Raw genomic sequence first — 16,839 nt, forward strand, 5'->3', positions numbered from 1 at the left:
TAACATGCTGAACTTTAAACCCTCCTCTTAATTTCAAAATATTATAGGAATAACCTTGAAGGAAATGTTATTTTAGAAATAATTATGCTACCAGAGATGGAATAACATTATTTCAGATGCAAAGGAGAAAGTTGTGCATTTGGAATGAGACTGATATTTAGGTGTCTCATAATGATTTCTTAAAAAGGTAAAAGTCTAATTCAACAAAAGTAGTCTCTTCCGCAACCTTAAAAGTACTCAATTAAAATACTCAACTTTCTTGAGCGTACAACTGTGAATGAAGCCATTTCCCCCCCACAATTAATACAGGACAATAAAGACTACATGGAAAGTTAAAGGATTTTCATACGGCTAGTGGTATTAACCTTTCGTACGACTACGCATGTTTTACATCTTCCTTCCACCTTTCCTTCCTTCCAATTCCTTAGTCTATCCCCCAAACATCCTTTAATTTTACCTGTGATGGAAGCTATTCTTGCTTCTATTTCAGACATGTCAGCACTCATCCTTTTGGCTTCTCCTGAAACAAGGGCTGACTGTGGTCGCGCGCGAACATCTGATAAGCTCTCCACGCTGCTCCCACGAGATGGGGGTAAGCTCAAACGGCCAGGATCACCCTGTTTCAACAGTAACATTTTTAAAAAGAAAAAAAATTCTGCAGAAGCCCCTCCATGATATGCACAGTATGTAAGTTAAAATACATTTCTATAATGTGCATTTTAAAAGTGACAATTTAAAATTTGTAATTCCATAAATGGTAATAATTTAGCTATTATTGGCATACAAGTACCAAATATTTGTAACTTTCAAAATAATGTAACTTTATATAGATAAAAATTGAGTAAATTAGGCCAATATTGTCACAAGAGAATCTTTTATTTTTTCATCTGCTTGAAGTAAAACATAGTATTTTCAAAATTCACATAGATGTTTAATCCTTTTATGCTATACTAACATTTCAGTTCTAAATTAAGGCAGTGATTTTCAAATATAAATTTTTTTAGCCTAATGAATCCCTTTATATAAAATGAATTTTTTATTTCATTGGAGATCTTATTAGAGCCTTCCAGTTTACCTTTTTGAAATAATTCAATATTCTTCTATCCCCTTTCATGTTCCTTTCTATAACTAACTGGCTCCAATTTTGTACTGTTTTTGAAAGAAGACACTAATGTTTCGTAGCAGTTACAACACTTCTGTCCATCTTTGTCCATTTCATTATTATGGTTCAAAATTGCACACATTGGCTTACCGGTTGCTTGGCTGTATTTTTCATTTGCTGTGCCAATTTTGACTCTAAACGTTTAATAGTGTCATTGGTAGAAGCTCCTTGGAAGTCACTTGGTTCCATGTTAGCATCACTCTTGTTACTTGTGTTTGTAGAAGTGATGTCCATGAATGAACCTAGAAATCAGTAATAAGGAAAAACATTTGAGAATTTCCATTAAAAATACTGAAATGCATCTCTTCACTTGAGCATTCTCAGAAGCCTAACTTTGCTTTAAAGCTACACTTTTGAAAACTTTTAATGAAAGGCAAGCTGCAAGATTGCAACAGATCCATTAATGTAAGAAGCAAAAGGAGTGAAAAAGACAGAATACACAACTAAGTACTACGATGACATTCTGAAGTCGATCTTTAGCTTCCTGAGAAATTGTTGGGATAGATGTTATATTAACAACGCAACCAGCAACCTCATTCACAATTAATGACAAAGTCCATCATTAACCACAGAGGAGCACAAATACCTGAAAAATAACAGACATTTTATGTTCACAGTTTAAAGTGATAAATCATATCTTAAAATCCTGTGCTGAGGGGTGGAGAACAGCTAATAAAGTCAGTACAATGCTACAGCTGAAAAGATTTTGTAATATACACATAACTAAGTTGCAAAGTAGCCAAGCAAACTTTATCCAAAATAACAGCAATTTGTTTGGAGATAGAAAACAAACGAACAAAGCAGTGGAAGATGAAGACACCTAAGATTAAAAACAACTGAAGCGGGAAAACTGTACTCTAAAGAATGAGAACACCAATTATCTTTTTTTTTTATTATTAAAAGGATTTCTCCAAAGGCAAGACTACCTGAAAGCCTAGCCCACATTTTGTTCCATTCTCCTTTCTAGTTATTTCCTCAAACTTAATTTAAATTACTGTATTTACTGCATCTTAACATAAAACAACTGCAAGTTTAAATTGTGGAGATCATAACTGAAAGCAGGTGCAGCTTTCCAGAATAGTCAGAAATTTAAAAATGCCAAATCCTAAACATTACATTTGAGTGAAAGAGTGTCAATTGCTAGCAACCTTCAAGGAGAAGACCTTAAAGCTGGATATTTGGAGACAGCTTTTATTGTATGCTTGTACTCTGTTAGAGGTACACTTCAGCAAAACCATTTGGCTGAGAACACCAAATATGATGTGGTACGAAGTCTTAACAAAAAAATAGATTCCTGCCAAGGCTTAAGGTTTTGGAAAGGTTACCTTTCCCAATTTGAGTTCAAGATCAGTATGAGAATGTGCTTTATAATCCATCTGCATCATTTCATGTTACTGTTCTTTTCTCTTATTTATACAAGCGTACCTGTACTAGTGGCAGAGTTGCTTTGGCCTTCATCTGAATACTGGCAAGGATACTGCAGAGGTTCATCAGCTCCTGGAAAGTACTGTGAAAAAACAGCAATGATTTGACAAAGTAATTAACAATTGTTTTAAAATTATTTAAATTGTACCTCATAAAATAATTTATAAATACGTTTATAATAATTTATTTAGAAGAGAAATAAATGCAATTAGTTTTAGTAATACATTAAATACATCTATGACTATTTTATTTATTTCCCCAAATTTGTTCTGAATTAGTATGCCTCTCCCATAAGACGAGGAATGGTTTCCCTTCTCTGTTGTAATAATTTGATAATTTTTATCAAAAAGAGAGAGAAGGAGAGAGAAAACATGCAAGCCTGCCTTTGGAGTGTGATAAAAGGCATACCTTTTATAATTCAATTTCCCAACTTAACAGGTTAAGAAATAATTAAGACACTAAAATAAATTTTTATACCCGCATCAAGTGTGTCATTATTTTAACAATTTCCTCCATGGATGGTCGTTGTGAGGGATCCTTGGACCAACAACGGGTCATTAAACTCTCAATTGGTTTAGGTAAGTTTTTGATCAGTGGTGGCCGAGTACCTATAATGGAAATTAGAAAAAACCCTTAATTTGTTAAACAGACTATAAGATGACTGACAGCGACTGATGTCTCTCTGGTATTTTGCTAAATAAATACAGGAAAACGTATAATTAATTGTAGTCTGAAAGAACTGGCCTGTACTTACTCTTCTCTCTTACAAACAAAAAACTGACAAAAAAAAGTTCCTTTGCAGGACATACAATTACATACAAACAAGTAGAAAGAAAATTAAACTTTTCATTCAGTAGCAGTTTGAATATATTCAGTGACTGACCAAGCATAACATATTACAATGGCTAATGAATGTGTTACCACTTTCTGAAGAATAAAGTTCTAGACCAAATTAGGAAGCAAGCAGTAACAGCCTTTGATTTCTAATGCTATACTCACAAGGGGGTGGGGGAGGTGGGGAAGAAAGGAAAAAAAAGTCTTTTTGAGGGCTGATTTTCCTCTTAAGAACTTCTTGAAAAATTATTAAACACTGGAAGTACCAATTTTGGGTGACTTTTTCACAGCCTATACACATTTTTAATTACGTATTTTACTTCAACTATTGTGTAAGTATTCAGCTGGTTTTTGGTTCAAGTTCTACTCTTTTTACTATTTCACCAATGACTAAAATTAACGGACATCCAGTTGTGTTTAATCCATGAGATGTAGTGACATTTTGCATAGAAAGCAGCAAGTATTTAAAAATGTATTAACCATAACAAGTAATACATGAAGTAAGGGTGTCACAATGGTTTCAAGTGAGATGAAGCGCACTAACACTTCCTTCTTAAGAAGGAAAAGAAGAAAAGGGGGGGGAAAAAAAAAAGAGAAAAATAAAAAAAAAAAAAGAGAAGTTTTTAAAGCAAAAGTAGGGTCAGATAGGGAATTTGTCTTCCCCTAAAGGATACTCTCACACCTTACCAAGGCTTTCTGATTTGACTATTACATTTACACTTACTTTTACAGTTAAAGCTTTTATGCAAGGCACTCATCACTCCTAATCTCAATGACTCGTGTCCTTGAAAAACTGAAACAGAGAATCTCTTTCTTCATTCAAAAATGCCATTTACAAACATCTATCTTTGGGCATTATTATGACTACAATGCTCATCCATTCTATCACTGTCTGCCCCTTTCTCTTCATCGAATAGGATGCCTGTGCTCACCTAAGCTTCTATCATTTAGTACTGAAGCAATGACACTCAGGCAGAGTACCGGCCTTCGTTGCTTGTTTGTTAATTACATCTTCCAAAAAAGTTCATGCTTTCTTTGATGTTGTCTTTCACAAATGGCAGAAACTCTTTGCAGACATTCACTGAACTACTTCACTATCATTACTTAATTCTTCTTAAAACTCTGCTTTGCCATGGTACCTAAACCCACACTGTTAGAAGAGTTACACCACTAGCATGAAGATACTACAGTCTATTATTCTGACCAATGTTGTTCTACTGCTTTCTTTTGTCCATTTGAATCCAACTATTGTCTCCTGTTTATATTCTAAGCTCCTGAGAATCTGTTCTGTATAGTACCTAGCACAGTAGAATCCCGCTCCATGACTGCACATACCTAGATATAAAGGTAAAACAATTCAAACAGCAGAACAACGACAACAACAAATAAAGCAGATGAAAACCAAAGTAACATTTTTAACGCCTAACGGTCCTGCAGGAGTTTGACAGTTTCTAGCATTTCTAAAGACAGTCAAGTTACTTAAACTCACACATTTACTGTAGATTCCCAATTAGAGAGAGAGAGAGAGAGAGAGGAGAGAGAGAGAGACAACTTGGCTAATAAAATTCATCCAGACAGAGGGGTTCTGTTTTTTTTTGTAGCAGATGATTGAGATCACTTTTAAAATGGAGTGTCATAACAAAAAGGACATGGCTCTTCCCTTGTTTGTTCATACACTAGTTACATGTAGCAGGAAATGCAAGCACTGTAGCAGCCAAGTAACACAAAACCCACACTACACAAAAGTGGCAGTATCTAACTATTAAGTCTTTATGACAAAAAACGATATTTAATGAAGTATAAAACAGAAAAACTAGTAATTTAAAGCCGCGCAGTTACAACTGTTTAACAAATTTATAGGTCAAGTCCACAACTTCAAATACAATAAAGTATTTTCAACTCACCATTGTGAACTGCCCACATTATGCGGAAAGCTGGACCACCAATCTCATCAAAAGGTTTCCTACGGGTGATTACCTCCCAGAGAATAATACCCCAGCTGAAAACGTCACATTTTTCACTGTAATTGCTACCTGGAAGAAAGCCATCAATGTAATTTGTCTCTTTTCTATATAACACATTAAAAAGAAGTACAGTTTGAGCTGATAAATAGCTCTATATGCTTTCTTTCACTTCACATTTGTTTTACTGAGAAAAAACAGTTTTCTAAAGCTGGCTGATTCACACTAACTTAAGTCTGAAATAATTTGACAGTAGGATCGTTAGGAATGCCTCTCTCTGGAAATCAATCCTTTTCACTTGAAGTCATCCTGAAATGATAAAATGTGTCTGTTTTCTTATATAATATTTATAGTATATAATGTAAACCGCAAACATTAAGTTTCAAAGATCTCTTGCATTCAGGATTTAACTGACTATGCTTGCCTCCTCTAAATATTCTTCTTCAACTCACTTCTTCCATGTTAGTGGCAATATGCCAGCCAATAACATTTGTCATATCCATTGCTCTTTATTAATTACAGGTTTCTAGCAAAACTACTAAGTTACCATATGAACAGATCAGCAGATTCCTCAGTTCCTCACCATCTTATTTCCTCCCTGTTTATTATTCTTACTCTTTTTGTCATGTCATTACTTAATTGAAGTTCTTTGACCGCAAGTTCAATATTTCCAAGACTCCTGATAAAGGTGCAGAGACACATAGGTGATATAGAATAATTAATAAAAATATTCAGAGACTGCAAAGAAAGAATGTATGCTCTGTAACCATAACTCATGCAAATACTAAAAAGAAATGTGAATAGCTAATGACATGATAATAAATGCAGGAATATAAGCGATAGAGATTTGCTCATCTGTCTTCAAACAAGGATCAAAATTGACATCAAGTGGCCAAGAGATTTTTTTGTTAATATGTAATCAGAAAGTATCACTGAGACAGATCATTTCATAAACAGTGAAATTAAAGAAGCCTATTTCCATGTGGATACCCATCATATAGCATCCAGTTGCAATAGCCTCCACTCTGCCTATGAGCCATCCTCCTCTGCCCCCACACCTCTGACAAACTGTGCAAGGAAAGCAGCATGTTCTCAGGCCAGGGCTTGCAGACCAGCCAGTTTGCAAGGCAGACATGAGAGACAGGCTGCAGCACGAACCGCAACTCCTCTCTAAGTGACGGCACTAGTTCAGTCTTCTCACAGCTACCGATTTCACAAAACTCTCTAAGAACTTGGCATCTCCAAAACTCTTTACACCTGTACCAAAGTAGCTGAATGTGGCTAACGAGTTCAAAAGTTACTGAAGGGGAACGACAAAATAGCTTTATCAGTCAGCTTATTTTCAAAGATGCTGGGAAAAAAAGTATCTGTAACCAATGGCAGATTGCTAGGGAAGCAAAATAATCTCTCTCATCAATGCAGCCACTGCATTTCCGTGACACACAGCCCATGACAGGGAAGTAGTGTTAATTCTGTTTTGTGGCTGAGAAATCTTCGACTAATTCTGAAAACTGAGAGTCCAAAAGAAGTGAGAGAGTATTCTGTATTGTTTCATTATGTAACAAGACCAAGGTAGGATAGACACAATCGTTCCTCGATTTATCCAATCATCCCAAAGCAATTTTGAAATAGTTTCTTCTAAAGGGAGTTCTGAGATTAGAGCACTTGCTCTCTTTCACCTTACCCTGATCAAATTGGTATTATTTTCATTTAGGTTGTTTGATCTGCACAAGGTTTTAGGTGTCCTAATGTTTAAAATAGGGGGAAAATCTTAATATTAGGGCAACTACTTCAGTGAGCACTCTGCCACCTACAACAGATACTTCTTGTGCCTTTATTCTCATCTAAAAATGCTAGTACTAGAACAGTACTAAAATAATATTAGCATTTATTCCATTGTTGAATTCTGATGCAGTAGCATAAGCAAATAAATTTTTAACAATTTTGACATTTGACATGATTATTTTAGTAGTTTAATGACTGTTTCAAGAGTAATTTGATATGCCGCATCATAGAGGCTACTAGATTCCTTTCTTTCCTTGATACTTGTTCTTGTATAAAGATTTTTGTCGTTATCAGTAAATGCTTTCAGACAAAAGTACATAGAACCACCTGTAAACTGAAGGCTTCTGCTGCTGTCCAACAATAAATTTGCAATACAAGATTTCTTTGTTTTGCCTTGCTGAATTCATGCACCAGAGGAATTAAGATATGCACTGTAAATCCCTACTACAGTATGCTCAAATCCCTACTACAATATACTCATTTAAAAATCCATTTTAGATAAAGATTTTTCACTCAAAAAAATCTACCTTTAACACTGATTGTCCAACTGATTATGTCTAGAAGAAGAAGTTCTCTCTCATTTATACAATTTCATTTAATAATTAAAAAATGTTAAGAAAAGAAGCATTCCTAGCTAGAGTTAATGAAATGGAGTAGGTGCCTCTATATAAAGTGACATAATGGAAAATTTTTAGGCACCAGAGTGAAACAGATCATCCTTGGGTGGCTCCTCTAAGCAATATGTAGGAGAAAATGGTACCTTCAAAACAAAAGCTCCAAAGGTGGTGTTTGGGAGGAAACACCTCCTAAAACTATATATGGGCATATATAATTTGCTGCTCCTCTCTGGAATAAGGACAGTGAAAGAAAAGAGGCCACTTGGGTCCAGAATCTGGGAAACCACTGCTGCACATAGGCACTTGCCAAATATATCAAGGCTAGGACACCTGCTTCCTAAAGCAGGAAGATGACTTCTCCAGACCACTCTGCTAATCGCAATGATAATTTAAGGCACTGACTGGCTAAAAGGTGTTTAATTTGCAATCTAATATTGACTGGATTGTTTCTCTGATAATCATACCTATCTAATTATCAAGTGTCATCAGTCTTCCCCAGCTACACTCCAAGAAATAGCTTGTTTTCCTACTTAATTAACTGTTAATAACCAGTTCCTCAGTATGTAGGAAAGAGGAAGTACATCAAATCTCTAGATTACGCAAAGAGCAGACAAAGATGGAGTTAACAAGAAAGTGGGGGATTGAAAATGAAGGCAATTATGTTCAACTTGGAGATACTAACAGGGAAATCCTAAAGACACAAGCTGATCAGAATAGGGAGTGAAAGAAATGACAGTGTATTTAAATGTCAGAAGAGTTTGAAATTACTTAATCTCAGAAACAGAATAATCCTGGGGAAATAGCCCTCTGGCTGTGTTCTACTTACAAAATAAGAAACAGCAGCTGTCTAAAGGTACTCCTTATGTAAATCTCAGCAATGACACAAATAAAGGTTCCACATCTTCATGTAATTAACGGTCTAATACTAACACAACAGAGTCAGTTCTGTGCTGGTTTTGGAAACTCCGCATAATTATTTGGCGATATACAATCATACAGATTTTTAAATAAATGTTAGACTTCTGCCAAGACTCTTTCAACTGTTACCTCAAACTTTAATACACTGACTGACGTAAAGTAAGATTACATGATGCTCTTACTTCCTACACCAAATTCATTCACAGTTGCATCCCTGGAAAGAACACATAATATTGACACTGTAAATTATTGTTACCTTCAAAAACTTCAGGTGCCATCCAAGCAGCACTTCCCTTATTGTTGGTCATGTGTGTTTGAATATCACAAGCTGTACCAAAATCACAGATTTTTAGAACTGTCCCCCCAGCTACCAAGAGCAAACTGTCAAAGAAAAAAAAATAAAATTGCAGGATGAAATACTCTGGTAATAAACCACTGATTTTTTTTACCCCAACAACTATCATTCTAATATAGTTGAGTATCTAAGGCTTTGCTTCTTAGTGCTTTAGTTTTATAATTTGAGAAATAAGTAAAGTCACTTTTGCCTAATCTGAACATAAGAAATATTTATAAATAATCAAATATATAATTTATTACTATTTCTACATGCTAATTTTAAATAAATATCTTTAGCCATAACAAACCACTAAGCATATATTGACAAAATTAGTCTTTCAGATGCCAGAGGTTGAAAACCAAGTGCTGTAAAAATTTTACCAAAAGAAGAATGATCAAGACTCCCATTAATGTCAGTCAATGTAGCTATTTATTTAAATGAAAGCACTCGAAGTTACATGTTAACAGCTCTCTAAATCAAGACTGGGGATACAAGAAAGAATTCAAGATTTAAAGTGTGGCTTCACATTATAATTTTATCTGGTAGTAACTGCAGGCTACCACCAAAAGGGGATGATCCTGCTGATCCCCTAATCTGTTTCCACCTAATCTGTGGAGCCAGATCTGAAGTTGTGAAATGAGTCAGATAACAAACTGACTGGGCAGAAAACTATCCATTTTTGTTTCAGTGGAAAGTGATGGGAGATTCTGGCAGGGGTAGTGGAAGAGGAGGATGGCTATGTGGGGAAAGAGCTCTGATGTATCAGATTAAATATGATGTTAAAACCAAGCAACCAAACAACCTCCCACATAATGTTCTCTTACTGAATAGTACAACCCATTGTAGAATTGGGGCATTTTAAATGCCTCTGATTAGAAGCCACATCCCTAACAAAACCCTCTTCCATGATGCAAGGCAGGAGCAGGATGTTTTTCCAGTTTAACAGAAAGTAACTGAGTACAGTTCATTTCCTGTACTATGCACCATCATTCTGTAACTGAAGTTTCAAATGCAGAGCTTTCATTTAGAATACAGTGCATCCAATAAAGTTAGTATGAATTAAAGGTATTTCGTTCAAATGTAATGAAATTATTACAAATTATCTTAAATTCAAATTTTAAGAAAATATGAAATATGAGCCATAAACCTACTTTGGTGGTTTCAGGTCTCTGTGAATTAGAGCCTTTGGTTTCATACTGTGGAGATATGCTACTCCTTGGGAACACTGTAAACACCAACTCATGGCATGTGCAGCAGTATAATGAGGCAGAGGTTCAGCACCATGCAGCACTGGAAAACAGAGGCACAAACTAAAAAGAACTTTATTGCATATTACAACAGATACAACAGAGTTAACAACATACCAGTCAGAAAGCTCTATGGAATCTAAGTCATTATCAATGCTTCATTACCGCAACTGAAAATATCCTTCTGCAGACTGTTAAAAAAATGGAAATGTCAAAATATTTTCCATTTTTTTTAGTATGGTTTTCATAATTTTTGATGTTAAAATTCAATATGAAAGGTGTTGCTTGTTCTCAGCTATCCCTGGTAAAGTATATGTTAAACAAATGCTCAGGGAATTTACAAGGTAAGGAACAATCCTTTCAGATGTTCCACTGGAAAACCTGAAATGACTTCTATAAAACGTAACAAACTAATATCAAGAAACAAACCAGTGGACTGAACAGCGGTTTTTAAAAGCACACTCCTTTCTCCTTAAAATTATTTTAAGAATTTCAAAGAACCACAGAATGGTTGGGGTTGGAAAGGACCTCTGGAGGTCTACCAAGCAAGGTCAAGCAGGCCACCTACATACAGCTGGTTGCCCAGGACTGTGTCCAGGTGCCTTCCACGTATCTCCAAGGATGGAGACGCATGTACGAAACAACTTTATATTTTAGATCATGTTTGCCCTAACACTAGCACTTCAGCTCCAGGAAGACACTATGTTGAAATGATACTCACCATTGTATAGAGAACCTCCTTCAGCATACTCCATAACAAGACACACCTTTGGGGGGGAGGGGACAAAAAATAGGGATGTTTTAAACGTAGGGGCGGAAAACAACTTTTGTAAACTGAAAGGAAAGTTCTTTGAGAGGAACTGCAAAGTCTCCATACCTAAGCTAATGGAAAATTTATCTATGAGGTAAAGAGTCAGTCTGAATGGTACATATTTAAGAAACAGACATCAGTTTTACACTTAGTTCCCACTGTAAGTTAGGAAACAAGAGAATGACCTCCCTCCCCCAGTCTTGAAAAGCAAATGCTGTCTTCAAACTGCAATTCATTTGCCTTTTTTTTTTTTTTAGTGACTTACAAAAAATTTTAAATACTATGTGTTGTGGTTTAACCCCAGCCAGCAACTAAGCACCACGCAGCCGCTCACTCACTTCCCCCCCACCCAGTGGGATGGGGGAGAAAATCAGGAAAAGAAGTAAAACTCGTGGGTTGAGATAAGAACGGTTTAATAAAACAGAAAAGAAGAAACTAATAATGATAATGATAACACTAATAAAATGACAACAGTAGTAATAAAAGGATTTGAAATGTACAAATGATGCGCAGTGCAATTGCTCACCACCCGCCGACCGACACCCAGCTAGTCCCCGAGTGGTGATTCCCCACTCCCCCTTCCCAGTTCCTATACTAGATGGGACGTCCCATGGTATGGAATACCCCGTTGTCCAGTTTGGGTCAGGTGCCCTGGCTGTGTCCTGTGCCAACTTCTTGTGCCCCTCCAGCTTTCTCACTGGCTGGGCGTGAGAAGCTGAAAAATCCTTGACTTTAGTCTAAACACTACTTAGCAACAACTGAAAACATCAGTGTGTTATCAACATTCTTTGCATACTGAACTCAAAACATAGCACTGTACCAGCTACCAGGAAGACAATTAACTCTATCCCAGCTGAAACCAGGACACCATGTCAAAAGAACTTCACTAGTACTAAGAAAAATAGGGATGCAGCATTATTTTAACCAATTAAATAGCCCATAGTAGAATTAGCTAAGGATACATCTGTCCTGTCACAGTACTTGCTTTTCTGCTTTGAGAATTTGTGGGACTGTTTGCAGCTGTGGCAGAAAGAAAGCAAATCCTGAAAATTGCATATATGAGAATAGGAACTGATTTACAAGCTATGAATCATGTGTTGCTAATGTATTTTCTTTTCATATTGCAGATTTGCAATTAATAGGACTGTAGATATGAATGACGCTACACATGTAACACACCAGATGCCATTCTGACAAACTGAAGTATAATCGGTGTTAAGAAAGAGCTTTGAGGTTTTCTTGAAAGAATTCATTTCTCATAGCAGGGGAAAGAAAAAACAAAAACCTGAAAATATCAACCAACCCACATATCTGTATATTTCCTTATTATGGCTAAAACATACAATATATATAAAATACACATTTTTGTACATAAAATACTCATTTTGTGCATTGATGCTTGCATATGTTAAGCTAGTCACCTTTTGTCATACTGACAAAGCTATAACTTACTGGGTTTAGACAGGCTCCATACAACTTGACAATATTGGGATGGTTTACTCGTGACAGTTGTCGAAGCTGCAATACAAATCACACTTAATTTCAAACCATGGGAAAAAAAAGGCTAATGCTTTATTTTCACATCTATAATTCATAAACCACAACAGCAATTACAATTTTCTGTCTGCATAACCCTAGACGGTGACTTTAGGAATCACAAGATTGATGGCCCTGTTTGCATTTTAATTTATTTCATTAGGTTTGTGTCTAACTGGAACTGTATTTTCAAAGAAATTTTGAGGAAATTAAATTTAAAGAAAGTATTTTTTTCATGGTGTAGTAAAATCACTCAAGTCATAAGCACTGTGCAACTACGACCTCTATAGGTTTGGTGCTCTTCCTAGAGCCTACAATTTTGGAATCTCAATTGTCTGACTACATAAACACTCTGAATCATATTGGCTTTATTCACAATATAGAAAATTACTGTTAAAAAAAAAAAAAAAAAAAAAGGCAAAACCCCACAACCCTATAAAATAAGCCAGCCAGTTTAATATTAATGTGACATAGTTCCAAGAACCTACCACTGCTTGCACTAACTGGTGATCAGACTATTTTGCACTGAATTTTTCTTTATCAGGAGGTAGTAGAAGGGAAGGAAAAATGAGTTTTTTTCCCTTTATACAGACTTCTGAGGCAGCCTATGCTGTTCATTGTCTAGGGAGCCAATGTTATGTTTTCTGTACACTTCAGAAGTTCTAAAAAAACAGAATGAAGTATTACAACTGATGCTTGCACTGTGTAGGGTTTCCTGAATCCCAGTAATTACTGAAGTACTTCTGGCATTATCTTCTCAGATCTCTTTGGAACACAAAAATTCTAAGAGACTGATCAGATCTACTCAGTATTAAACTAGACTCAGATTAATAACATTAAAAACTTTCCATGGTAATGAACAACATGTAAATATTTACACAGAGGGGCTTATTACAAATATGCTTCCTTTAAATGTTCAGTGTGTCAAATTTTTAGTTCCAAAATTAAGAGATTTATTTTTAGCATATTTTGTATATCTTGAACATCCTAGATTCTTACTGACTAAACACTAAGCAGCATGTCACAAAATATCTCACTTAAATTACATGACTAGCTTTTGTTTCTAGAAAATGTTACGTATCTTTGGAAGTTTATCAGTTTATCTGAACTACTCAAGATCTTTATGAAGAAGTAGACATTGAACGGAAAGAGTGACTGCCCTTAAATGAGTTACATAGTAATAATAAATTGATGTCTAAGAAAAAAACCCCAAATTATTAGAACCGCTAAAAAACCTAAGAAACCATTTCAAGTATGGACCTGATCCTTTGAAGAACCTATGCTGTAGTCCCTGGAAGTGTAAATCAGCTCTTTGGTGGGTATTTATTTCAGCTGCACCCCAACTCGACACTGGGACAGAATCTAGACACTGGTGTTTCCCTGACTGTGTGCTCTCCTTTCTCCACCTTGCTTCCAGTTTTTATGGTAAGTGAACTAAAGGAGCTGCAATGTGCTCTGACAGATGTCCTGTTCTGCAAGACAAGGAGTCCAGGCTTATACTGGGTACTACAGGCTGCATTTACCTTGTAATACAGACATAGCTTTTAGTACACTAAATGCACCCGTGATTTTAAGAAAACAAGCTCTATCAAAACCCATATTTTCCAGCAAACTTACTGTACCTCTACAATGAAGGCTTTTCTTTCAGATTCACTTTCTATTTGTTTAATGGCTACATCTTTAGCTCGCCATTTTGCCTTGCACACCACACCAAAAGCTCCTCTTCCAACAACCTAGAACAAAATACGAAACACTTGAGTTAAAACTTGAAATGGTTTCATTTGCTGTGCAGGACTTCACAAACAGAAAAGAAATTTAACCTAGAAAATTGAAGAAATGCAGAATCAAGTTTTGCAGCAGCAATTTAATATTACGCCATCAAAGCATAACTGGTCCTTAGCTAAGCTTCCTCACAGAAGAACTGGAAAATACACATACAAATATTTTAACATGCAGTAACAGTATTTCAGAAAAGTATGATCTTAATTATTTCAAACAAGATTTGCTCAGAAGAAAATTAGGGGAATGATGGCAAATTTATTTTTATAGATTTGACCAGTGAAATGATATCTATCTGCTGGTATTTGTTCTTGCTAGTAACAGGAATTCAAACTTCTGAAATTTAAATGCATATGCAAACAATTGCACAAGACTATGATGAAGTCAGGATGAGGTGTTCAACGTGCTCAAAGTTACCCTTTCATTTTCTCACGGATGCCTCAATAGTGTGAGAGTAGCAAATTCTCCTGAAAGTCCTCCAAATAAGCACAGCGTCTGTATAAACTATGCTTTCTCTGGTTTTGTTGAAGTCTGCTTTCTAGTTTATTTGGAATTAACATTGTCTAAAAATATACAAAATCAGACAAGAGTCATAACTCTTCACTGTAACTTTACAGAAGCAGTAGCAGCAGCTTCTGCATACTGCATTATTCAAGAATCCTCTTACTTTTGGTGTGAAGAAGCCCTACCACCACCATTATTTGGAGTAGTTCTTTGAAACCAAGCATGCAAATGAAAGCAAGATAGAAGTGTCCTTTTACTATGAGGTCACTTTCAGTTACTGGTGAGTTACAAACTATGGTAAATTGAAATTTCACTTTTTAATTGTGCTCTTCAGGGGAAAAATGGCAACATACAGAAATAACAACAAAACATGCATATGCAATGTAAAGTTGAAACTAGCGTGTCACCAAAAGTGACTCTAGCTGCTACAAGAAAGCACAGACAAGCAAGCTGTTACACATATGCCAAAGAGAAAGGCGGAGAGGAGGAAGAAATGGAAGGCACACAAAGGCAGAGAAGAAGCTAAAGGATAGGAGCTCCTCCAACTCCAAAAAATGCAAGGCAGGGCAGATGAGAAGGATGGGGACGGGGGAACAAACAAGGGGCTAGGTAGGGGGGGTCTCAGATTCTGTATTTGGCCCTAGCAGCCTTTCTTCACTGTTGGTTTTAACAGCATTCCGTGCTTGTCTTCCTAGTCCTTGATTTCAAGTAATATCATATGTATCCTGAGGAACAAAGCAGACACTTCTAATGAAATAAACACTTTTTTGGGAGGTGAACGAGAAGAGAAGGGAAAGGAAGGGAAGTAAGGAGAAGGTGGACTAGAAGCATTTACAAATGTGATTATCATAGCAGTTTATTATGGCAGAATTTAATTTTTCTGTCTTCCTTAAATGGGTAATGCACACAAAAGAATATTATTTTGGATGGAAAAACACACTTCCCAAAATTACAAAGTTCTTCACTAGAAACGCATAGTTATTTATGACTTTATAAAAAAAAAAACACAACCAAACCCCCAAAAAACAGAAAAGGGGATGGGAAGGAATATTTAAAATTAAAATACAGAGATGCATCATAATTAAATGTTCAAACATAATATTACATCCACATTATAAACAGCACACCAATTCTTATAGGTTCACTAGTAAATTCACTCCTTAACAGGATGATTTCTTAAGAGAAAAGTGTGAATAACCACACATTCCCAATGCTGAAACAATGTAAACTGCCTGCTGCCTGAATGCTCATCCTTTGAGAAAATAACATTTAATAATTTTACCTTCCTTTTTTTCTTTTTTTAGATGCCCCTCCCCCCCAGTAATAATCCAGAACATAAATTAAGAGTGCTGATCCAGAGAAGGCAACTTGGTAGCCAGGAATGTACAAGCACTAGACTGTACTTGTCAAGGCTCCATCTCAAAGCAAACTGACTATCATTTATGTAAACCATACTTGGGTTAGGTTCTCGCTACATGATTTCCTCATAAATAAATAAATAGTGAAGCTGATTTCCCCTGAGAATGGGGTGGAAAAGGCTGCAGGTGCACAGCTCAAGACCTGCTAAACTTTCATGATGAATATGAGAAAGTCTGGAATCAAGGGCCCGATTTGAAGAGGGGAGAAATATAATTAAAAAATAATCAAGATTTTGCATTAAGAAGATGAGAAAAGGGGAATTATGCTCAGTATTTTTGAAAGGTTACATATGGATATGAGAGACAGCTGCCCAGCAGTGGTGATCAACAGCATTTTCCTCTTCTGGTTTCCTTAATACACACAAAGAAGTATTCTTCTCTTTTACGTTACAGCACACACTTACCCTTCCAGGAGTTCCTGGTTTCTCACCTTTACCCTCCACAACAGTGGTTCATAGACTGAGTCTACCACAAGGTATCCACAGCAGATCCACAGAACGTGTCC

The 16,839-nt window shown here is 36.0% G+C and overlaps 1 protein-coding gene across 7 annotated transcripts in view; it reads right to left on the bottom strand.

The window, feature by feature from the left end:
• Positions 1–16,839, bottom strand: part of MAP3K7 (mitogen-activated protein kinase kinase kinase 7) — a 50,357-nt gene that overhangs the window by 23,089 nt on the left and 10,429 nt on the right. For 5 of the 7 annotated variants that reach the window (XM_075046628.1, XM_075046621.1, XM_075046620.1 and 2 more), the window contains exons 2-11: positions 14,256–14,366; positions 12,550–12,615; positions 11,008–11,053; positions 10,191–10,329; positions 8,959–9,083; positions 5,326–5,454; positions 3,065–3,195; positions 2,588–2,669; positions 1,253–1,404; positions 458–617 (exon numbers count right to left, since the gene is read on the bottom strand). In XM_075046628.1, coding sequence (XP_074902729.1) covers positions 458–617; positions 1,253–1,404; positions 2,588–2,669; positions 3,065–3,195; positions 5,326–5,454; positions 8,959–9,083; positions 10,191–10,329; positions 11,008–11,053; positions 12,550–12,615; positions 14,256–14,366 — 1,141 coding nt within the window. Of the gene's footprint in view, positions 1–457; positions 618–1,252; positions 1,405–2,587; positions 2,670–3,064; positions 3,196–5,325; positions 5,455–8,958; positions 9,084–10,190; positions 10,350–11,007; positions 11,054–12,549; positions 12,616–14,255; positions 14,369–16,839 lie in introns of those variants that run through there. The other 2 variants (XM_075046625.1, XM_075046624.1) reach the window with 2 other exon arrangements.

The sequence above is a fragment of the Buteo buteo genome, chromosome 15 (genome assembly GCF_964188355.1).
Source record: "Buteo buteo chromosome 15, bButBut1.hap1.1, whole genome shotgun sequence".
NCBI lineage: Eukaryota > Metazoa > Chordata > Aves > Accipitriformes > Accipitridae > Buteo > Buteo buteo.